This window comes from Ochotona princeps, chromosome 2 (genome assembly GCF_030435755.1).
Source record: "Ochotona princeps isolate mOchPri1 chromosome 2, mOchPri1.hap1, whole genome shotgun sequence".
NCBI classification, from domain to species: Eukaryota; Metazoa; Chordata; class Mammalia; order Lagomorpha; family Ochotonidae; genus Ochotona; species Ochotona princeps.
In genome coordinates, this window is record NC_080833.1 from 102,939,286 (window position 1) to 102,962,821 (window position 23,536).

At 43.5% G+C, this 23,536-nt stretch overlaps 1 protein-coding gene across 1 annotated transcript in view; it reads left to right on the forward strand.

Moving 5' to 3' along the window:
- The window catches only part of CHD1L (chromodomain helicase DNA binding protein 1 like), a 52,385-nt gene that overhangs the window by 14,098 nt on the left and 14,751 nt on the right, over positions 1-23,536 (forward strand). The window contains exons 6-15 of the mRNA XM_058655477.1: positions 182-263; positions 5,167-5,333; positions 7,295-7,446; positions 8,176-8,268; positions 10,883-10,979; positions 12,663-12,736; positions 14,178-14,288; positions 17,451-17,565; positions 18,766-18,919; positions 23,074-23,239. Coding sequence (XP_058511460.1) covers positions 182-263; positions 5,167-5,333; positions 7,295-7,446; positions 8,176-8,268; positions 10,883-10,979; positions 12,663-12,736; positions 14,178-14,288; positions 17,451-17,565; positions 18,766-18,919; positions 23,074-23,239 — 1,211 coding nt within the window. The remainder of the gene's footprint in view (positions 1-181; positions 264-5,166; positions 5,334-7,294; positions 7,447-8,175; positions 8,269-10,882; positions 10,980-12,662; positions 12,737-14,177; positions 14,289-17,450; positions 17,566-18,765; positions 18,920-23,073; positions 23,240-23,536) is intronic.

Consider the following 23,536-nt stretch of genomic DNA (forward strand, 5'->3'; position numbering starts at 1 on the left):
ATCTACATAATATCTTATTTAAATGTCAGCATCACATGAGGAATGCGGTTTGTGCACTTCCTGTTGGATGGGCTTAGTATCAGCCTTTATAGCACAGTCACAGTTTTTCTGTAAAATTCTTTGTAGTGAGATCTGTATGTGTTGAGTGATGTGACACTGAAAGCTTGGATTTCCCCCACAGCTTCCACTGGAGTGTTCTTGTTGTGGATGAAGCCCACAGGTTGAAAAACCAAAGCTCCCTGCTGCATAAGACGCTCTCAGAGGTAAGCTCATTGGATAGTCTTGCTTTTTATAGCAACCTCTCCCCTCTTAAACAAACAAACAAACAAAAAACAAAAACAGGTAGAACTTCTGTTTTTGGAGCAGTTTTCCATTCACAACAGAGTTGAGCAGACAGTATAGACATTTCCCAAATGTTGTCTCCTGCACCCCAAATTATACAGATTCCTGCATTACCAGGATGCAGTGCCAGAACACGTTTGTTAGGAGAGATGAATTTACATTGCCATGCCATAATCATCCAAGGTTGACAGATCACATTAGGGTTCACGCCAGTGTTGTATGTCCTATGGGTTTGGACAATTGTATGTTGACATTCTGATATCGTGCACAGTCCTAAAAATTCTCTGCACACCACCCATTCATCCCTCCCTCTCCACTGTAACTCTTTCTTCTTTTTTTTTTTTTAAGATTTATTTACAGAGGGAAGGAGAGACAGAAAGATCTTCCATCTGCTGGTTAACTCTTTCTTTAAACATTTGTTTCAATTTGAGAAGCAGAGACAGATGAACCTCGCATCTGCTGGTTCACTCCCCAATTGCCCAGGAGCTGGGAACTCAATCTGGGTCTTCAACATGGATAGCAAGAACCCCATACTCAGCCTAGCACATGCCTCCCTCCAGGGTGCACCCCACTACTCAGCCCAGCACCTGCTGCCCTCCAGGGTGCGCCCTCCAGGCTATTGCAGGGCGCAGAGCTGGGACCAGACGCTAGTCACCCCAATAGAGGATTTGGGAGGCATAACTGCTGTGCCAGACACCGGCCTCATGATTCTTTTTTTTTTTTTAAATACTGTTCTAGGTCTGTATTGAGTCCAACAAATTGAAATTTTTCTCCAGTGAGGTTTCTGAAGGACTAAATGAACATCTGTGGCTAACAGAAGTCATATTTAATAAGGCCTAGCTTCTTCTTCCTTTAGTCTGTTTACTAAATTTTCAAATAAATAAGACCCACACCAATAAAATACATCATGATTCTAAAAATGTTGCAACTCTTCCTTTGATCATCTCCAAAGAGGCAGTTTCTCTTTAAAAATTTATAATCCTTTTGCCTGCAATATATGGAACTTATTTTACTGCTTGCCCAGTTTACTATTAATGTGGAGTCATGAGTGACTGATTCATGCCATTGAATGTTACCTTCTGTTTGTCTTTACCATACATTTGAGTGCAACTCATTTGCTCTCACTTTCTTGATCTTGCATCTTTCTGGCAGAACAGATGAGACATTGTGCAACAGCCTACATTCACCCTTTTTTTCTGTTAGGAACCAGTGGAGTGTGAAGTTCCCTTGCTATTTGTTGAGATGCTAAAGGTTGTTCATTCATTAAACCACCCGTGTGAATTTCTGTGATGATAATTCAAGTTTGATCCCAGTCCTCTAATCAGTTAATGAATTTAGAGCTCATTTGGAGGAGCACTTTAGGTCTCATCTACAAATTGAAGGTTCTGGAGTTTTGGTGCAGATGCTGGTCACTGTGTATTAATCTTAAGGATTGCTGGAGCCAGCACGATGGCTCAAGTGGCTAATTCTCCACCTGCAAGCATCGTCATTCCTTCTGGGTGCCGGTTCATATCCTGGATGCTCCACTTTCCATCCAGCTCCCTGTCTATGGCCTAGAAAAGCTGCGGAGATTGGCCCAAGATCTTGAGACCTTATATCTGTGTGGGAAACCCGGAAGAAGATCCTGGCCCCATAGGGGAGTGAACCAGCAGATAGAAAATCTTTCCATCTTTCCTTCTCTCTGTGATTCTGCCTTTCCAATAAAAATTTTAAAAATCATATATATTAAAAAAAGATTGCCGTCTCCTGTTGGGATCCCCTCTGCTCTTTGCTTTTATTGTAGGGACTCTTAATAGTGTCTTTTTCCCCAGACGATTGTTGTCTTGGTCCGTTTGTGCTGCTGGAACAGGATAGAGTGGGCGGTCTGTGCTGAGCAGAAATGTATTTCTCACAGTTTGGTGAGGACCTTCTTACTGCATCGTTGCAGAGGGCAGACAGACAGGAGTGAGCACAGGGAAGGCTTGAAGGTGAAACCTTTTTGTAAATTTTTTTTAAGATTTTATGATACAATCAAGTGTACTACTCTATGATGTTTGATTAAGCTTAAGCCATTTACATTCAGAGTTTAATATACATGGGTGTTACGTTGGTCCTGTCATTTTAGCAATGGGTTGTTCATTGGTTTAGTCTTCTGTTGTCATTTTACTGGGATGTTCTTCCCGTTTGCCTTTGGTTTTGGTAGGTGCTATTCCTCTTCTCTGTCAAGAGAACATCTTGAAGTATCATTTGTAGGGCAGGTTTGGAAGAGGCAAATTCTTTTAGCTTTTCTTGACTGTGGAAGAATTTGATTTCATTTTCAAAGACAAAAGAAAGCTTTGCTGGATATGTTATCCTGGGCCGAAAATTTTTTTCTTTTAGAATCTGGAATATGTCACTCCATTCTCTTCTGGCCTGTAGAGTTTCCTGTGAGAGATCTCCTGTGAGCTTAATTGGCTTTCCTTTATATGTCAATTGATTTTTTTCACGTGCACATTTAAGGATCTTTTCCTTATGTTCGATTGAAGAGAGCTTGATTCTCATATGTCGTGGTGAAGATCGCTTTTGATCAAGCCTGTTGGGAGTTCTTTGCCCCTCCTGGAACTTGTTTCCCAATTCTTCCTCTAGATTAGGGAAATTTTCCTTTATTATTTCATTAAATACATTTGCAAACTCAGCTTCTTTTTCTGCATTGTAAATTTCTATTTGTTGATTTTATATCATGACTTTTCATTTACGGGGATGTACAGTAGTTGTGTAATGGAGACTGTCATACCTAGTAACATGTCATTTAACTTCATGGCATTGTAAATTTCTTCTTTATATTGTTGATTTTGAAACATGACTTTTCATCTAAGGGGATGTACAGTAGCTGTGAAATGGAGACTAACATTCAGATGTGAGGATGTAGTGTGGTATGCATTTCTGCTTCCAGACAAAGGTGGACTTACAACGAAACTGTTCACTATATCTTGACAATAGGATTCTGGACTTTCTGCCATTGTCCAGGCCCGCAATGATGGACATATGACTGAGTATGAAGAACTATATGTTAGTAATGATATAGAGGAACTGGGGGGGGGAGGGAACTGGGGAGGGGATAAGGGAATATGAAACTGTAGTATAAAACAATAAGAATAATAATAAAATGTATAAAAAAGATTTTATTTGTTATTAAAATAATTTTTTTTCTTCTTATTTTGTGAAACCTCTTTTGTAAGGGCTTAGTCCCAGGCATGTGGGAGGAGCTTTCCTGGCCCCCGTTACCTCTCACAGGCTCCACTTCTTAATAGCATCACATTGGCAACACCAGGATTTTGGAGGCGATGCATTCAAATTCTACCCATTGTCACATGCTGGTATCTATCTAAGCTCCTGACAGACTGCTTCATGCAGCAACAGGCCAATTGGCAATGGGAGAAGGGAAGCAGGTATAGTAAAAGCACCTGGATTTGAATCAGGGAAACAGGTTCTCTGGTCCCAGAGCATTTTCCTGTTACTCACAGAGAAACTGAGGCTTAACAGGGCTTATGAGGACATTGTTCCAGCTATCTGGACCTGCCTTTTCAGAAGTTTCTTTTTTTTTTCCTGCCAGGTGATAAGTTTTGATAGCAGATGGGCACTGCTTTGAAACAGAAAATTAATCCATGGTGCCAGCATTGTGGCAAAGTGCATTAAGCCTCGTTCTGCAGTGTTTGCTTCCCATATGGACACCGGCCCAATCCCAGCTGCTCTACTTTCCATCCAGCAGCACCAGAGCATGTTTGTTAGGAGAGAGAAATTTACATTGCCATGTCATAATCATCTAGGATGTCACAATGGGTAGGTCCCTGCTAATGTGCATGGGGAAGCAGCTGGAGGTTGTCCAAGTGCTTGGACTCCTGCTGATCTTGTGGGAGACCTAGATGAAGCTCCTGGATCCTGGCTTCTACCTGATCCAACCCTGGCCATAGTGGCCATTTGCATAGTGGCCATTTGCAAGTTGGAAGTTTGTTCGCTTGCACTCTCTCTCTCTCTTGTTCTTTTTCTGTGTAATTGACTTTTAAATAGACGCTTTTTAAAAAGCGAATCCATATCATAGGATAAGCTGACTTCACCTAGTTTTGTGCCTGCATATTCTTTGATGATCTCTGCTCTTTATATGGTAAATGTGTATTGTAAAAATGTGACTTGGCTATTGGAAACATTTCTTCTTGACCAGGTCCCATGCTTGAAACACACAGCATCTGGGAAGGATGGACACTGATTTGACATTTTAAAGAGAAACAAAAGGAGAATGAAAGAGTTTCTTAAGTCGGTTTTAACTGATTTGTCCTCTTTCAGTTGTCACTTTTTCTTCTAAAATTAGAATTTTCTTTTTATTCTCTCCCAAATCAAAATATGTCAAGACAGGAAGAGAAGGGGAGTCCATCAGGAATTCTCCCGCGCTAATGCTTTGCTGTATGTGTTGCCATGTCCTGGACCCACACATAAGCACATATGTGTTATTTAAAACAATCAAAATGCTTGTTTTAGGTATCAGAGCACACTATTGTATGCACTATCCCTGCGTAGTTTTCATAATGTACATTGTCCATGAATTTCTTGGAGACCTCTTACATATATGGATTTCAGAATAGTTTTGCAACCCAAGTTCTTTTAATTCAATTTTCTACAAAAATTGTGAGATAATCTTTTATATAAGTATACAAACATCCATACTGTATTTTGATATTTTAAATAATGTATATGCATAGGATATGACTTGCCCATTTTGCTGTAAGAAATTTACGGGTGAAGATTGTAGGGAGTAACTTGGTCTGGCTTGTGAATGTTAGATTTTCACATGTTTTTACCTGTGTATTTAAGTTCTCTGTAGTCTTCAATCTCCTGTTAACCGGAACTCCCATCCAGAACAGCCTCCAGGAACTCTACTCCCTCCTCAGTTTTGTGGAGCCTGACATCTTTTCCAAGGAGCAGGTGGAAGAATTTGTTCAACGTTATCATGATATTGAGAAAGAGTCCAAGTCAGGCAAGTTCCCTGCTTACCAATCATCCCCAAGAGATCTTGGCCCAGAAACTGCCCTTGTGTGAAATGGTTGTAGCTAGAAAAAAAGAATAACCAGAGGATGGCTTACACACGAAAGAAGAGCCGTTGACAAAGGTAGTTGCTAGCTCTCTGATGCTGTTTCCCGTTGGCTGCTGCTCATGACTCACTTGCTATAGGATTCTGCAGTAGGCTTTACTGGGTTCATTTTTGGAAGAGGTAGAAGGTGCCTGTAGATTTACATACTTCTTTTTTCCTAACTTGTAATTTCTGTAACATCTTTATGACCTTTCCAGGCCATTTTCTGAGAAAGAAAAGTGAGTTCTGCTGTCCCACATTACAATTGTGCATTCTACAGCATGGGAGTTTCTTTTTTTTAAAAAAAATCATTTATTTATTTACTTGATAAGAGTGTATGTGTGAGCACATGCTTCTATCTGCTAGTTTACTGTCCAAGTGGTTACAATAACTGGGGCTGGGCCTGTCTGAAGCCAGGAGCTGGAACTCTATCCGGGTCTCTCACATTGGTGTCATTGGCCCTCTCTGCTCCCTTCCCAGGCACATTAGCTGGGAGTTGGACTGGAAGATGAGCAGCCAAGACTGGCTGTCTGATTTGGGATACCAGTGTTGTAGGCAGCAGTTTAGCTCACTGCACCCTAACAGCAGCCTCAGGTGTTTCTTTTAAAACCACAAGGAGACCAAAAATCTGGTGTGGACAGGAAGTAGAAGTGGAGGAGGGAAGTTTTCCTTGTTTAGAGAGCTGGTAGCTTTCTCTAATACCTTTGCCCCTCTGCCTTGTGAAATTACCTTTCTATCCTTGTGATGGTTTCTAGGATGATTATTCCTGACAGATGGGGCTGGCATACCAGCCAGTGAGCACGTATGATCTGGGTAATAGGAGTTGGATGGGCATCTCACAGAGAAAATGTCCATCTTGTAGGCTGAAGATTGCAAGGGGATCCTGTTTTGATTGTATACCTGTATTTTGGGTTGCCAGATTAAATAGAGGTCCATAAAACATTTCCTAGGACACTTGCATTAAAATGCTGTTTGTTTTTCAGATGTTTTAAACTGTATATTTACTTATTTGTGAAGTAGAGTTAACAGAAAGAGGGAGAGACGGATCTTCCATGCACTGATTCACTCCCCAAATGGCCATCATTCGTGCCTTGGGTTGAGCCAGGCTGAAGCCGAGCCTGAAACTCGTTCTGGGTATCTTTCGCATGGGTGGCAGGGGCCCAGATGCTTGGCCCATCTTCTGCTGCTTTCCCAGGCACATTATCAGTGAGCCAGATTGAAAGTGGAACATCTGGAACTTGAGTCAGCACTCATATGGGATGCCCGGTCACAGGTGGTGGCGTAACTTCCTACAATACTGGTCCCTTGTTCAAATTTAACCTGATATTTGCATTTTTATTTGCTGTACCTGACCACCCTACATGTAGTGTATGCCCATGTAGGCTAGTTTTTGAAATTTGGGATACCTGGGGAGGAAAGAAGGAACACAAAAGTAAAAAAAATGGGGGTTGACTGCTGGCAGCATTTCCTGTCAGCTGTGTGACTTCAGATGAATGGCTTCATTTCCCTGAGCCTCACTTAACTCGGCTGTAAGGATAGGGGCAATTTTAGTTATTTGCCGTACATACATTTCTATGCTGTGCTACTGATCAATGAGTTTAGATGAAGAAATACTCTAGAAAAAAAAAACCCTTCATGCAAAATGAGATTATTAGTAAGAATCAGGCTTTCTGAGTGCTCCTGATTCTTGGGTTAAAAGCTAGTTGTAATTCCAGAAGGATTTAGGAAGAAAAAAAAGTGAGAACATTTCCATTCTTGGCCAGAGCACAGACTCAGCGTGGAAATGAGCACAACCAGTCGCCTGTTGTCTAGGAGTGCAGCTCCATGTCTCTGCCACCATCCCATTCTTGGGTTTCTTCCTCCCACAGCAAGTGAGCTCCATGAGCTCCTGCAGCCCTTTCTGTTGAGACGAGTGAAGGCTGAGGTGGCCGCGGAGCTGCCCAGGAAGACGGAAGTGGTGCTGTACCACGGCATGTCAGCCCTACAGAAGAAGTACTACAAGGCCATTCTGATGAAGGACCTGGGTAATTAATCACAGGGGCCTTGTCCAGGCGTGGGGGATGAGTCAGGATTTGCTTTGCTAGAATTACACTCAAATTGGCCTAAACAGAATGTGGGACAGAATTTTGTATTTTGAATAGTACTCAGAGCGTCCACAGTGGGACTGTAGCAGGGTTTCTAAATTGCAACTCAGCGTTGGTATGTGCTATTTGCGGAATTTCTCTTCTTTCCCTTGCCCTGTGTAACTGATTGCCTAAGATAAAGTACTTTCATGCCTCACACCCTGATAGATAGAAGGGGGCTTCAAAGTGTTTGTAGAAAACTCTTAATTTCTTTCTTTCCAGCATCCCTTGAAGTTCCCTTGTATTTAAGGAGCTGAAAATTTTTGTTATTCAATCCACCCTGGAGAAGTGGAACAATCTCTCTCAATTTGTTGGTTTGTTGTTGTAGTTCTTGACTCCACAGCAAAAGAAGCAAATTCAGAATTTTGAAAAATGACTGACTAGTTCAGTGTATAGTTTAGGTTTCCTTCTTAAAGCAAGAGGAAGGGAAAATCTCATTTGAGTGAGCTGTTCTCAATTTTGGGAAATTTGGAAAGTTAGTTTAGGGTTAAAGGAAACAGTATTGATCTTGTAAGGTTTTTTTTATAAAAATCCTAGGTTTAGTTTTTGGTCTGCTTCTGCAGTCCATCTTATTTTCCCTGCCTCTGTGTGTGTTGTGTGTGTACATATATTTTTTCTTTTGAATTTCAGATGCATTTGAAAATGGTGTGACAAAGAAAATTAAACTCCAGAACATCTTGTCCCAGCTTCGAAAGTGTGTAGATCACCCTTACTTATTTGATGGTGAGACAGCCCCTTTTTCCTTATGTTATTTTTGGTAATTTTTTTGGGTGGTCAAAATTATTTCAAAAAGCAAACACCAACAAAAAAGAGTTGCCTTTACTAACTGTATCTGTTTGTTTATTATTATTTTTTTTTTAAATTTATTTGTGCAGGTTGAATATTCCTAATTTGAAATGCCTGGGTCAGAAAATGTTTCAAACTGTGGTGTCTTGTAGATTTCTGTAGTATTTGTTCAGGCTTTACCCATGAAACAATAAGCCGCTGAGTTGGAAAGTCACGATGCTCCACAGTGAGACTGAGCACATGGTGCATTTTGGGTTTCAGGGTTCCGAATCAGAGATGCTCAGTCTGTACTGGTGTTTATAATATATTGTTCACATTCAGAGCTCTTCAGTTGTCCTCTTAGTATCTCTGATAGGCACGTTTTTCTTCCTCTTCCTGATTTTGCTTTCTAAAATCTAGTCATGGATCCTTTTTCCGCCCCCATAATCCTGTAATGTTCTTTAGCATCTCCGGTGTGTGTTACCTTTTTTGTTTTTCGTGACTTTGACAGTTTTGGAGAATCAAGGCCAGTGGTGTTACAGAATGGGCCATGATGTGGATTTATGACTCTCTTTTTTCATGATTAGATTTCGCATGCCTTGAACCCACTCGGCCTTTCATCACCAGTGTTCCAAAACCCCTGGTGTTGCCAGCTGGTGGCTCTCCGTTTATGTTGTCGTACACCTCTGACAGCCCATCACTTCCTCCTCCAGACATTGCCTTCTCTTGGTTCCCTGGCTAACACTTTTCCCGCTGCTGCTTCTGCTTTCCCTCTCTTCCTCATTCTGCTCTGCCACTTCCCATTCAGCTGCCATGTATAACTTTTCATGTGCGGTGTTTTCAATTTTAAGCAGACTGGAGCTTTTTATATTCACTCTGGGACAGGTCCAAGGCTTCTGTGACTATAGAATTCAGGCAGGGTGTTTCTGCAGTAAGCACTCTTTGTCAAGTAATGCTATGAACTATTAAAAGATTTTAAAGGGGTCCAGCGTTATGGCACAGTGGGTTAAGCCTCTGCCTGCAAAGCCAGGGTCCCTTATGAACACAGGTTTGAGTCCCAGCTGCACCACTTCTAATCTTGCTCCTTGATAATGCACCTGGGAAAGCTGCAGAACATGGCCTATGTATGTGGGCCCCTGCTATCCATGTGGGAGACCTGGGTGGCTCCTGGCTTTGTTGCTGACCCAGCCCTGACTGTTGTAGCCACGTGGGGATTGGAAGATCATCTTGTCTCTCCATCTCTGTTCTCTCTGGCTGTGATTTCAAATAAATAAGTAATTAAAAAAAACTACCCAGAATTTTATGTTTTTTAATGGGAAAGGGAGCAATAGGAAGATGTTATTTTTCAAAAAACTCCAGGATAATTGTCTGCCCTCTAATACCTTTGAGAATCACTACTTTATCCATCTAAGCCATTTTTTTCCTTATTTGAAAGACAGAGTTAGAGACGATGGCTATCCTTTGATTCACTCCCCAAGTCCCCTAATGGTGTAAGAGCCAGGAGCTGCATGTGGTCGCCCATGTGAGTGACAGGGACCCACGAACATCTGCCATCTTTCATTGCCTTAACAAGTACATTAGCATGGAACTGGATTGGAAGCGGAGCAACTGGCACTTGATCCAGTGCTCTTATGGGATGCTAGTATTACAGGCACTGACTTGACCCACTGTGCCACCCTGCTAGATATACACAGAGGAGGAGAGACAGAGAGGAAGATCTTCCATCCGATGATTCACTCCCCACGTGAGCCACAACGGGCCAGTGCGCGCCGATCCGAAGCCGGGAACCAGGAACCTCTTCCAGGTCTCCCACGCGGGTGCAGGGTCCCAATGCATTGGGCTGTCCTCAACTGCTTTCCCAGGCCACAAGCAGGGAGCTGGATGGGAAGTGGAGCTGCTGGGATTAGAACCGGCGCCCATATGGGATCCCGGGGCTTTCAAGGTGAGGACTTTAGCCGCTAGGCCACGCCGCCGGGCCCAAGAATCAGGATTTTAAATATGGACCTCTGTAGGAGGACATTGTGACCGTAGAAGCTCAGTGAGCACAGGATTACAGTTGGTTGGACCTTATTGGATATCATTTGCATAAGAACAGTTGAGTGGACAGTATGTATATGAGATCACCTGGTGGAATATACAAGACAAAGGAGTTCCAAACAAGCATTAATGGTTTTGTTGATAAGCTCAGCACTTCCTCCCTTATCCTATATGACCCTCAGAGTATAAAGTCTGATGCTACTAATAAACCTCGGCTTTTGACCATCAGTCAGGGTCCACGCGTGTTATTATTGGCTCCGTGCACCAAGTCCATCGCTGCGGGACAGCGACAGACCTCCTTGATCTGCAGTGGCGTCCTAGGTTTGTTGGGTGTTCCAAGCTCTGATTTGTGTTAAGCAGCAGTGAGGTCGCCATACAGATGCTTACAGAATGTCTCAGAGAGATGAGCTATAGGTCTGTCATCTGTTAGGAGGCGCTTGGCCTCTCCGTGTAGGATAGCTAGCTTTGACTTCTCTACTCAAGGACTCTGCCTTGACCGGGGCCCCTTACTGGGAATGGGTGCTTTCATTTCCAGGAGTGGAACCAGAGCCTTTTGAAGTTGGGGACCACCTGATTGAGGCTAGTGGGAAACTTCACCTGCTGGATAAGCTGCTGGCCTTCCTATACTCCAGGTAGGTGATGGGTTCACATTTTCTGCTCCAAACTAGTGACTTGGAGACCTGAACAATGAGGACTTGAGAGTGAGGAACTTGATGAGTTTTTTCTTTTTTTTTTAAGATCTATTTACTTATTTTTTATTGGAAAGGAAGATATACAGAGAGGAGGAGAGACAGAGAGGAAGATCTTCTGTCAGCTGATTCACTCCACAAGTGCCCACAATGGTCGGAGCTGAGCTGATCAGGAGCCAGGAGCCTCTTCCGGGTCTTGCACACAGGAGCAGGGCCCCAAGGCTTTGGGCTGTCCAAATCTGCCTTCTGGATACCTGGTGCATGTGAATTAGACCATTCCAGCTGCGTTGTTTGGTCCCTTAAGGAGAGAGACACCAAGAAAAAAATTTTTTTTTAAAGATTTATTTATTTTATTACAAAGTCAGATATACAGAGAGGAGGAGAGACAGAGAGGAAGATCTTCCGTCCAATGATTCACTCCCCAAGTGACCACTACAGCCAGTGCTGCGCTGATCTGAAGCCAGGAGCCAGGAACTTCCTCCAGTTCTCCCACGTGGGTGCAGTGTCCCAATGCATTGGGCCATCCTCGACTGCTTTCCCAGGCCACAAGCAGGGAGCTGGATGGGAAGTGGAGCTGCCGGGATTAGAACCGGCGCCCATATTGGATCTCGGGGAGTTCAAGGCGAGGACTTTAGCCGCTAGGCCACGCTGCCGGGCCTGAAAAGTTTCTTTTATGATTACCTGTTAGTGCCATGCCTTACACTGGCACACAGCAAAAGCTTGTTTATTTTTCTTGGCTTGTGCGTGTGATTGGAACTCAGAGGGACCTTGAGTAACTCATTTCATAGACCCCCAAAGGTTTGTGACTTTTCCAAGGTCACACAGTCAGCACATGGCAGAGATGCAGTTAGAACTAAGACCCACAACTTCAAGGACATAGCTCTTTTTCTTCAGTTGGTGTTGGATCCTTGAAGGAGTTCTACTTAGCTGTTCATTGTACTGTTGTGGCCAGCTCAGGTTATGTTGATTTTTGTCATGAAGGCGGTGCTTTGACAGCCTCTTCTTTGTATGAATTTAAAATATTTGCTGGTTAACAAAGAACTCCAGGCTTTAGTTCATCCTTGGCTGAATTCATGTTTTCTCTTTTTTCCCATGAGCTGAGTTGTTAGCTGCCCCTTTGATTCTCTTAAGTAATGCCTTACTGACTTTCAGCCATTGCAGCTCTAGGTGAGAGCGGAGTGATTTTACACCCCCAAGTAGAGATCAACTGTAGAGGCTCTTCTTGGACCTGGGTTGTGCCTCTGCATGTGTGTGCATCTGAATTTGCATTGTACTCTTACTTTGCTGCTGAAATGAAAGCTTAATTCTTTCCTATTATGTAAATTGACTTCCTAGGAAAAGACCTCTTGGTTATGTCAACACTTTTTAGACCCCCTGGCATGTGCCTCTGGGGATGTTTGCAGCCTAGTTTGAAAACTGTTTTGAGGGTACACCTGTGCTTGGAGGTGTAGCCTTAACATCAAGCATTTAGAGTTTCTGAGAAAATACACGACAGCTGTATTTCTACTTCAGTGCTTGCATTTCATTTATTTATAAGCTTGTGTTCTTTGCTAAGTTTTGCCTGAAGGGAACTCACCTTAAATAAAACTAGAGCTGGTAGTTTTCTCCTTTTGTTTCTGTTGCCAGGGGCCATCGGGTTTTACTTTTCTCCCAGATGACCCAGATGTTGGATATTCTCCAAGACTATCTGGACTACAGAGGTGACACACCCCTTGGCCACTGCATCACCTAAGTATTTTTTTTTTTTTTTTAAGATTTAGTGCTCAGATAGATCCATGAAGAGTAATGGGGGTTGTGAGGATGTTAAAAAGAAAAGCTATGCAAGGGCACAACTCAGTACCCAAAGAAGATGAAGTAAGGAGAGTTGCATGAACATCAGGATTAATGGCACAGTAGAAGTAACTAGGCAGAAATGGACATGCGCGTTCCCACCGCTTCTGTGATTTATAATCCTGGGCAGTGGAGCAGATGCTGCAGAAATGTTGAGTATTTTTGCAAATATATAGCCAACAACTAGAACATTCAGTGTTCTATAATGTTCATCATAATAGTTGACTGCCTACTCAGCATCAGTAAGAAAGATCCTGCGGGTCAACCCAGGGTAGAGGTATGGTCAGTTAATTCTATATATACAATAGGAGATGAAGGTTATTACCTAGGAATGTTGTTTAACATGTAATTACATTTATGTGGAGTGATGGGGAAAAGCCATAATATTGGCTGACTATTTTTTCTTCTTCAAAAAAGATTTATTTTATGTATTTGAAAGGGAGAGACAGAAAGAGGGGGAGAGATATCTTCTTGCCATGGATCCATATCCTACATGACTGTGATGGTCAAGGCTGGGCCAGGCTGAAGCAAGGATCCAGGAACTCCATCAAACTCCCAGATAGGTGGCTGGGGTCCAGGCACCTGAACCATCTTCCAGTGGCTTCCCAGGCACATAGACAGGCAGCTGAGTTATAAGTGGAACTAGTGGGATTCCAACTGGTGCTCATATTGATATAGAATGCTTAGTGTCACAAGTGGCGGTTTAGCCATAATGCCAGCTCCCATTGGTTGATCATGAGCCCAGTGGTGAAGGAAGTCTCACCTCCAGAAAGTGTAATGTGTAAAAAGCTCATAGTGAATCCCTTAGACTAGGTTGATACTCCCTAAGAACTGCAGTATATCTAATCCACTGAATACTTGCAGAAATGCTAGTGGCACACTGAAGAACCCCCAGATGCATAAACATGACCTAAATACATAACTCCCCTTCTTGACCTGGGTGTGTGGTGACAGGTGGAAAACCTTAAAGGTTCTCTCAGAAGCAGATGCTGGGCAGTAAGGTGGGTTTACTCACCTGCTCCCAAGGTCTTGTTCTACTGATGCATGAGTCAGAAGTTGGTCTCTGCACCACATGAACCTTCGGGCTCTCCCAGGATAGTTAACGCTGAGTGCTAACTCCATAAATGCATAAGATGTTGCCTGTATTTTTAAATCCCAAAGTAGTATGTTATGATGAGTTCTTTCATAAAATGATAAATGGTCCCCCCTAAATGTGGAATTTTCCCCCTGATTAGAAAAGAATTGGTTTGGGTTTGACTTAATTTTTAGTCCCTGAACTTTTCTCTGTTCCCTCCCACACCTTGTCTGCAGGCTACAGCTATGAGCGTGTGGATGGCTCTGTGCGAGGAGAGGAGAGATACCTGGCCATCAAGAACTTTGGACGGCAGCCCGTTTTTACCTTCCTCCTGAGCACCCGAGCAGGTAGGCCCCACAGGCTTCGAGGAAAATAGACCAGTACAGAGTGAGACAGCATCTTTACAGCCCAATTATCAGCAGGTTTTTCTACAATGCTCTGAACGATCAGGTTATTTACCAAGGTAGGGATTGCAGTTTATCCAGACGATGGTGTTCGTCCAGCCTCTCCAAGCCGACATCTCAGAGAAGCAAAGCTAAAACTGGCAGTTATTGCATAGTAATTCCAATCTGTTTGACAATGCACCTGGCAGTGTCCTGAGATTAGGAAGGCAGTTTTCCTGCCTCATCATGCGTTAGAAGAGTAAGGTGATGGCCCCTCTGCTCCCTTCCTCCTGAGGAACTGTAAAAGCTAAAAAACCAAAGCCAGCTGCTTAGTGTTCTCATGGTAGAGTAACAGGTTCAGCTGCTGCCTGCAGGGCACAGCATCCTAAGTCAGCACTGACTTCAGTCTGGCTCCCTGGGACAGCGGCAGAGGTTGACCTGGGTCCTTGAGCCCCTGGTCACATGTGACAGGCCTGGAGGAAGCTCCTGGCTCCTGACTTCAACCTGGTCCATCCCTGGCCTTTGGGGCCATTTGGGCAGTGAACCAGAAGTTGGAAGATCTGTCTGTCCCTCTCTATAACTTTACCTTTCAAATCAATAAATCTTTTTTAAAAATCTAGCTGCTTAGAAATAAAATTGTGAAACTGCCTGCTATTTAGAATTATGTATGACATTGTCTAAATATATGACAGAGTAGTTGTCTAAATACATGACAGAGTAATTGGCCATCAATTCTTAGGGATGGAATTATCCTTATATCCTGGAGCAAGTAGACCTTAATTTTGAATTCAGAATTTAGTTTCATAGAGCTAAACACTGATGATATAGATGCAGGATTAAAGAGAGGCTAATTTCTTCATAAAAAGTTCAATCTTGTTTAGAAAGCATTTATGAAGTACCTACTAAGCGTATATGGAAGAAGAATTCTTAAAATAAAAAAGAGGTGTTAGATTTAATCCTTGATTGTAGGAGATTATTTCACCTGCTTGTATCTCATTCTCCTTGTAAAATTAACTCTTTTAACACACTCCTGCATGTCAGCCACTCCTTAATGTGATCACATATGTGTCACAGGGTGATCTGAAAAGTAGCAGGAACAGGACAGACATATCATCAGGGTTGGGAAAGACACTCTGTTTCTGCCTGATGATCGCATTATCTTCCTACCCGGAGAACAGTGTTGGTTTGCAGTGTTTAAAATTAAGAAGAGAAGCTTTGTTCATCTCCTGGAGAACTTGGGAATAGATCCTGTAGGAGTTGCATCAGCCCTGGACGTTGGCCTTTTCTAAATACTGTGATATTTGTGATTGTATTTTTGCTGAAGATCTGGTTTCTTTAAAAAAAAAAAAAGATTTAATTTATTTGAAAGACTAAAGTTACGAGATAGAAAAAGACAGGCCTTCTATCTGTAGGTTCACTCTCCAGCTGTGTGCAGTGGCCGGGGCTGGGGCCAGGCCAAAGGCCGGGCTCTGGAACTCCTCTGCATCTCCAGCTGTGTGCAGTGGCCGGGGCTGGGGCCAGGCCAAAGGCCGGAGTCTGGAACTCCTCTGCATCTCCACATGGTGGCAGGGGCTCAAGCACTGAGCACCTTTGGCACCGAGGAGCTGGATTGGAAGTGACGCAGTCACTACTCAAACTGTCGCCGATTTAGGAGGATGACATGGCAGCTGGTAGCTTATCCTGCTCATCCCGTGTTTTTAATGTAGTTCTGCGGCATTTTCATTTATTGAACTGGTTGCCCTACAATTTTCTTTCCTTTTCTTTTCTTTCTTTCTTTTTTTTTTTTTTTTCGGTTCTTGTTTTCTGTCTTACAATTTTGCAGGCATAGGGCTTCCTTCCCCCTCCACCCTTACCCTATAATTTCAACTGTTCCTGTGTGTGCATCATCACCACCAGGTGGCAGTGATAACTCAAGAATGTGCTTCTGTCCCAAACTAATACCAAGTCTGTTTACTGACCCAAGAAAAGCATACGATTCATAGAGCACGTTTCTAAATGAAGTAAGTGCCTGGAAGATGTACAATGTAGTGGATAAAGACACATGGTCAGGAGCTGGAGTAGGAAGGACTGAATTCTGGCCGTTTCAACTTCTGGCTCTGTAGCCTCTCTGTTTTTACTTCAACGTCTGTAAAAAGGGAATGATAGTGATGATAATAGTAGAGCTGTCTAGGCAGGTAGGAATATATGTGTCCTTATCACAGCCAGTGTGATAACCCCAGCAGGAAAATGTGGCTTCCACAGTTACGAGGTAGCATTTAGCATCTCTCTGTAATCTGTCATCATTATCTCTGTAGTACCTTTACTTCTGTGGTTCGGTCAGAGTGTCTCTGCCTCATTTGTCCTGAGATCCCTCCTGTAGTTAGTAGTCCTTCTCCAGGCAGTGTCTCACTCAGGCTTCCTGGAGCACACCTTTTCCGGCTGGCTTGCATATAGCAACAATCTTTGAGGACCTTGGGGAGAAGGAATCCGTCTCCTACTTGTTTTCACATTTATCAAAGAGAAACCTGCAATTTAGTTTCCAAGTTCTCTTAATTATTCCTGCAAGCTGAGGTACCTCCTCAGCTCTTTTCCTAGAGTGCTGAAGAAAAAACTAGAAAATTATTCTTTGGAAGGTTCTTGTCTCACTGTTGGTTGTGTCAGACTGTGACCGATGAATGTGGCAGCCAGTGGAGGAAAGGTTATACTTTTCTCTTTGTTGGAGGTGGGGGGGACCTCCTGCTCTGAGGCCGAGTGTCATCCCCACCGCTCCTTCACGTGACTGGATCCTCCCTATTGCTCAGCAAATACAGGTCCTCCTCCACAGATGTGCTAAGAGACATAGTCTCTTTGTCTCTTTAGTCCAGGTGTCTAAACCCAAGACTTAACAAGATTCCACAGCACCACCTGACATATACTCTTTCATTGCCCACCCTGGTACCCCTCACTCTGTTATTAGCTAGAGTTAAAACTTTGCCAAGCAGTCAGGAGTTCAGGTTGCTCTGTGGTTGGGGGTGGAGGTGTCTTTGAAAGAGGAAGCTAGTTGTTTTGACCAACTTCAGTTAGCCCGAGCCACTCCAGCCCGCATCGTTGTCTTTCTAGCTCCCTGTCTTTGTCCCTCATCATGTTTTCTTTGGTCGTTGCTTTCAGGTGGAGTTGGCATGAACTTAACAGCAGCAGATACCGTTATTTTTGTGGACAGCGATTTTAATCCTCAGAATGATCTGCAGGCAGCTGCCAGAGCACACCGCATTGGGCAGAGCAAGTGAGTGGTTTGAGCGTCTCAACAGTTCCCATCTCTCTGGCTTGCCTGATTGAAGTTCTAGGCCAAAAGAGGAAAGAGCCCAGCTCTGGTGACAGCCTTAGACTGCAAGTTAGAGACCACCAGGTCCAGCACTGCTGCTAACTTCTAGAGCGGGTGGATCACAAGATTAGTCCAGATTTACTTTATTTAAAAGGGGAACACCAGGGCAAGGCATTTTAATGTAGTAATTACGACTGGACTATGATTATGGTTGGGTTGCCTGCAGCTCATATTGGAGTGCCTAGGTTCAAGTCCTGCACACCTTTGGAGCAACCATGATGGTTCGACGAGGAAGGACCTGGGTTGAGTCACAGCCCGAGTTTCATCCTGGTCAAACCCCAGCTATTACAGGGATTTGGGGAATGAACCAGTATATGGAGTGTGTGCTTGCTTTCTCTCTCTCTGCCTCTCTAAGTAAATAAATTTTTATAAAAGGCAGATTTGTCTTATGAAAGGATTTGAAGGAACCTTTAGAAATTTTTTAACACCCTTCTTGTTTTAGGGTCTAACTCAAAAAAATGGGAGTGTAGGGTTATGGAGCAACAGTTAAAAGACAGGTGTAACTCTTTGACTCGAGGTGATTTTTAAGATTTATTTATTTTTATTGGAAGGCAGATTTGCAGAGAGAAGGAGAGACAGAGAGAAAGATCTTTCATCCACTGGTTAACTCCCCAGGTGGCTACAATGGCTGGAGCTAAGCCAATCCGAAGCCAGGAGCATCCTCCGGGTCTGCCATGCAGGTGCGGGGTCCCAAGGCTTTGGGCCATCCTCTATTGCCTCCCAGGCCACAGGGAGGGAGCTGGATGGGAAGTAGAACATCTGGAACATGAACTGGCGCCCACATGGGATCCCTGCACGTGCAAGGTGAGGGCTCCAGCCACTAGGCCACTATGCTGTGCCCCCAAGGAGAATTTGTATCCGAGTTTTTGTTGGCCTAAGAACCTCAGTATGGCCACTTCATTGCCCTTCTTCTGACTCTTCTGAAACAGTTCATGGGAATTTGAGGCCATTCGTCTAAGAAACACTTAGTTCCAAATGAAATGATCTTCTTTTAGTTGTCCGGTGATTGTGGTATTTGATTGCTTTATTCTAGGCATTTTTGCTTTAGATGCTTTTTTGCCCAGTTGTGTGGACTCACAGCACGCTGCTGTCGTCTCACAGGTCTGTCAAAGTGATTCGGCTGATTGGTCGAGACACCGTGGAAGAGATAGTCTACAGGAAGGCGGCCTCCAAACTGCAGCTCACCAACATGATCATAGAAGGAGGTCATCTCACACTGGGAGCCCAGAAACCTTCCACAGAGGGTGACCTTCAGGTAGAGGACCGCCCCCTCATTTTAGACTCGGCCACACTCTGTGCTTGGTACTCTACGTGGATGGGGCTGCATCTAAAAAGAACCAGCAGTGATCACTCATCCTAGCTGGCCTAACTCTGATCTGACGTGCTTTCAATGGCTGGAGGATCCTGTTGGAGCTAAGAATGCATGTGATACACAAAGGCAATGGACTATATAAGATTAAAAAGAACGGGCTGCCTCATTGATTAGCTATGTGGTTGTAAGCATATGTCTTAACCACTGGTCTACTCTGTTTTTACTTTTCCAAAAATGAGGAATACCTCTGGTTACCCCAATGGACTGTTAAAAGTTAGTTTAAGAAAACCAGAATTAATCAACAGTGATTAATTCCATACCTTCATCTCAATCTCAGACCCTTTGGTAACTCATATTACTACCTTCATACTCAGAGGAAGCTGAAGAAGATCAGGAATTTGAAATTATGTCACAGGAAAAATGGATGAAAGTGCTGGACCTAACTGGCTTGAGGAGGAGGATTTTGGATGGGTGTCAACCGCTGACTTGGAAGCTCTTGGAGTTGTGTTTCAGACAAAGGTGCAGAGTAATTCCATAGCTGCCTGGAGTTATGTTACAGTGTGCCCCAGGTCCTTGTCTTGGCTGCAAGGATGAGGTTTGGATGGGGAAAGGCTAACCTGCAGGTGCTAGAGGGGTGAAGTAGTATCAGTGTCTGACCTGGCAGCAGCAGTGGAAAGGTACAGTGTAAGAAGCATCACCACAGCAGAAATGACAGGAGTTGGCTACTGCTCACAAGCGGACAGCCAGGGAGATGAGAAATTAGAACATAGTGTAAGGTCTTAAACCTGGATTAGGGGGCAAATAGGAATTAGGAAGCTAGAAAGTTGAGCAGCATTTCACGAAGATGGGCATAGTATGAAGATGGACAGAGTTTGAAGTCAAAATACAATATAAACATAAACTGTTTTTAAACTAAGGAAGACTTCAGGACAAAGAAAAAAAATTTTTTTGTAGAAGTGTGCAGGAGAAATCAAACCTTAAAAAGACTTATCAAAAATACAGTGGGCAAATAAGGAAATCAAATCACACAATACTACAAGGTTTTCAGTTAGTCTGAACTGTTTTTTTTCCCCCTGTAGTTACATCCACAAAGACCAGCTCATATCTGGACTGTGCCATTCCTGTTAGGAAGTCAGTAACTTACAGGAAAGGCTCCAAGTTTGGTTTCTTTGGGGACTTCATCTAGAGTGACTTTGGGTTTTATTTGGGAAGTAAAATGTATTCTTTCTTCTTTTTCCTTTTGTTGCTGACTGTGATGCCGACTTTTTCCTTTTGTTGACGTCCTATGTGTAATTGCCTCTGCGTAATTTGATTCCACACTACCTAAGAAGCAGTTACAGATGTTAGAGGAAACCATGAGAGATGGTACACCGTGGAGACTTTAAACATAGTTCAAAGAACCTGGAGAGAGATGAGTTCACCTCTGGCTATGCTAAGGGGGATGTGAATGACAGATCTTTGGAAAGCCCACCACACTTTCTGGTGTTAGCAGAGAGAGTGCTATCGATGGATGGGTCCCCCCAGCAGAGGGACCTCAGGGGTTCAGTCTGGGCCACTCCTGTGATGCAGATGCCTGGGAACTTCCTTGTGAAATGTGTTGTGACAGCTTATGCTGTGGAGCCAAAAACCTGTTGGAACTTGGATGGCTGTCTGCCCAAAGGGGAATCAGCTGGACTTCTTGCAGGCTTATGGTTAACGCAAAGTTAGAGTCAGGTGCTAATATCTGATTTTTCTTTTTTTAAAAAATTTATTTATTTTTATTACAAAGTCAGATATACAGAGAGGAGAGACAGAGAGGAAAATCTTCCGTCCGATGATTCACTCTCCAAGTGAGCGGGCGGTGCCGCACCGATCCAAAGCCGGGAACCTGGAACCTCTTCCCTCCGGGTCTCCCACGCGATTGCAGGGTCCCAAGTCTTTGCGCCGTCCTCGACTGCTTTCCCAGGCCACAAGCAGGGAGCTGGATGGGAAGTGGAGCATCTGGGATTAGAACTGGTGGCCACATGGGATCCTGGGGCATTCAAGGCGAGGACTTTAGACGCTAGGCCATGCCGCCGGGCCCTAATATCTGATTTTTCAATGACCTTTCTCCCTGTCCAGATTGTATATAGAGTGTTTGGTGGTTGCCAAGCACAAAGGTAGTAATAACCCAGTGCCCTTGTCTCAAAAGAAAGTAGAGGATTATTTCTTCTTCTTCTTCTTCTTTTTTAAATCAAAGGACTCTGATAGTAAAAGATGTGGTTCTGACTTAATAAGCGTTTTGGAATTCTGGTGTCCTGAGAGTGGGGTGCAGGATTGTTATGCTGCAGCGAGAACACAGCAGACACAGAGAGAGGCAGGCGTAGATGGAGTGAGTGTTTATTGAATGCCTGTTGTGTGCCTCATATTGTCAGGTGCAGTTTTCCAGTTGTTTCAGTGAATGGCAACACTCTCTTTATCCCCATCCTAAGTACAGTCATGTGTCACTAACCATAGGGGTGCATTCAGAGAAATGAATTGTTAGGCAGTTTCCTTGTTACGCAGACATCATGGAGTGTAACTACACAAACCTACATCGTGTAGCTGCCTGCATAGCTGTGCCATATAGCTCTTGCCACCCTGGTCAGCATGTCTCTATCCTGTCTATCATAGGCAGCTGTAACACAATGGTATTTGTGTATCTTAACATGGAAAAGGCACAGAAAAATACCATAACAAGGCTTAAAAAATATACAGTGCATCTGTATAGGGCACTTGCCATGGAAGATAAGAAGTAGGATAGGAAGTTGGTTTGTATGAGTTCGTGACTGAGTGTTGAGTGACTGTGAAGGCCCTAGTGGGTGGTCTGGGCACTGCCAAGGGATCCACAAGCAGGACTTGAAATTCAATACATTTACAGCAGCCTGATTTTTAAGATGATGATTTTATATGGCCCATGAATGGTGACATAAATGTCCAAATGACCCTCTGTCGAAATAAAAGTTTTAGGCCCTAGAACATTGAACACTATGTACTTCTTGATCACTGTACACTTAGGCTACACTGAAGTTTGTTAAAAATTTTTAACAGTAGCTTAACTTCAACTTAGTATAATTGGTTTTACTTTCTAAACTCCTTGACTCTTGTCAAAACAAACACATTGTAGGGTGAATGTTGTGGTACAGGAGGCTGAACTGCCACCTGGGACACATTCATCCCATAACAGAGCACCTGGGGTTAAATCCTGCCTGTGATCCAGCTGCTTGCTAACGTGCCTGGGAGGCAGCAGATGATGGCCCAAGTACATGGGTTCCTGCCATTCATGTGGGTGATCCTGATGGAGCTCTTGGCTCTTGGCTTTGGTGGCAAGAATCTTGTCTATTGGGAGCATTTTTGGGCCAATGGGAGGTTCTCTCTCTCTTGCTCTGTGTGTGTGTGTGTGTTTCTTCTTCTTTCTGATATTTTGCTTTTGAAATAAATAGTAACTTAAAAAAAATGAACATCTGAACAAAAGATACCTTTTATATCCTGCTCTTTAAGGTTTTTCTATTTAGAACCTTTTAAGGTTTTTAATCTGTTACTTTTTAACAGATTAGCTAATCTTGTTAGGCTAATTCCGCCCCCCACATTTTTATAAAAGACCTTAAGTTTCCAAGTCACTCATAAGAATAAAGGATCTACAGAGAAAAAGGGCAGAAAACAAGGGTCCCCAGCCCAGTAGTGAAATCTGTTTATGGTAGAGGTGAGGTGTCAAAATCATCTCTTTCTCCCGAGTCTGGCAATGGGTAGGAGTTAGCAAGGTTTCACACTTCTCTGGTGGCTGCTGGGAATGCGTGTTAAGTGACGGGTGCTCTTAAAAAATTCAGGAAATGACTGTTGTCCTTCTGAACACATGGAGGTTTATAAAAATATTTTATTATTTAGGACGAAGAAAGGCAACAGCTCTCATCATCACTCCTCAGCCCTCTGCTTAGCCAGCTGTGCAACAGTCCTGGCTGGCGTCATCCGCGATGAGGGAAGCAGGGCTGTCTGTCAGTTGAGCCGTGGCTTGTTTCCTTCAGCCCCTTTGGAAATGACACATACCCCGATGATCGATTTCATGAGGACTAATTGGTCGTTTCTGTCTCCCTTCATTCAAGCTGAGTGAGATACTCAAATTTGGTTTGGATAAACTGCTCTCCTCTGAGGCTAGCACCATGGATGAAATAGACCTGGAGTCCATCCTGGGAGGAACAGAAGATGGACAGTGGGTCTCTGATGCCTTGCCAGCTGCAGAAGGAAGGAATGAAGAGCAAGAGGAAGGAAGTAAGTTGGGGTCAGAGCACAGCAAATGGCACAGCCACTCCAGCTACAATGTGAGTGATGTGAGTAGCTACGGGAAGTCCAGCCCGTTGCTCTTGGGCCCTGTTACCATCTAGAGAACATTGCATGGTCCAAGAAATCTTCCCAGACTGGAAATTTAGTCTAGAAATCTAGTTCCCTTATAGCTGAGCTTTGATCAAGAGTCATGCTATTCATGTTGTTGGTTATATCCATCTCAAGAATTGGAATTTGTGTCTGTCCTCCCCTGGCTACAAGCATCTGCTTCTTTGTTAATTACTA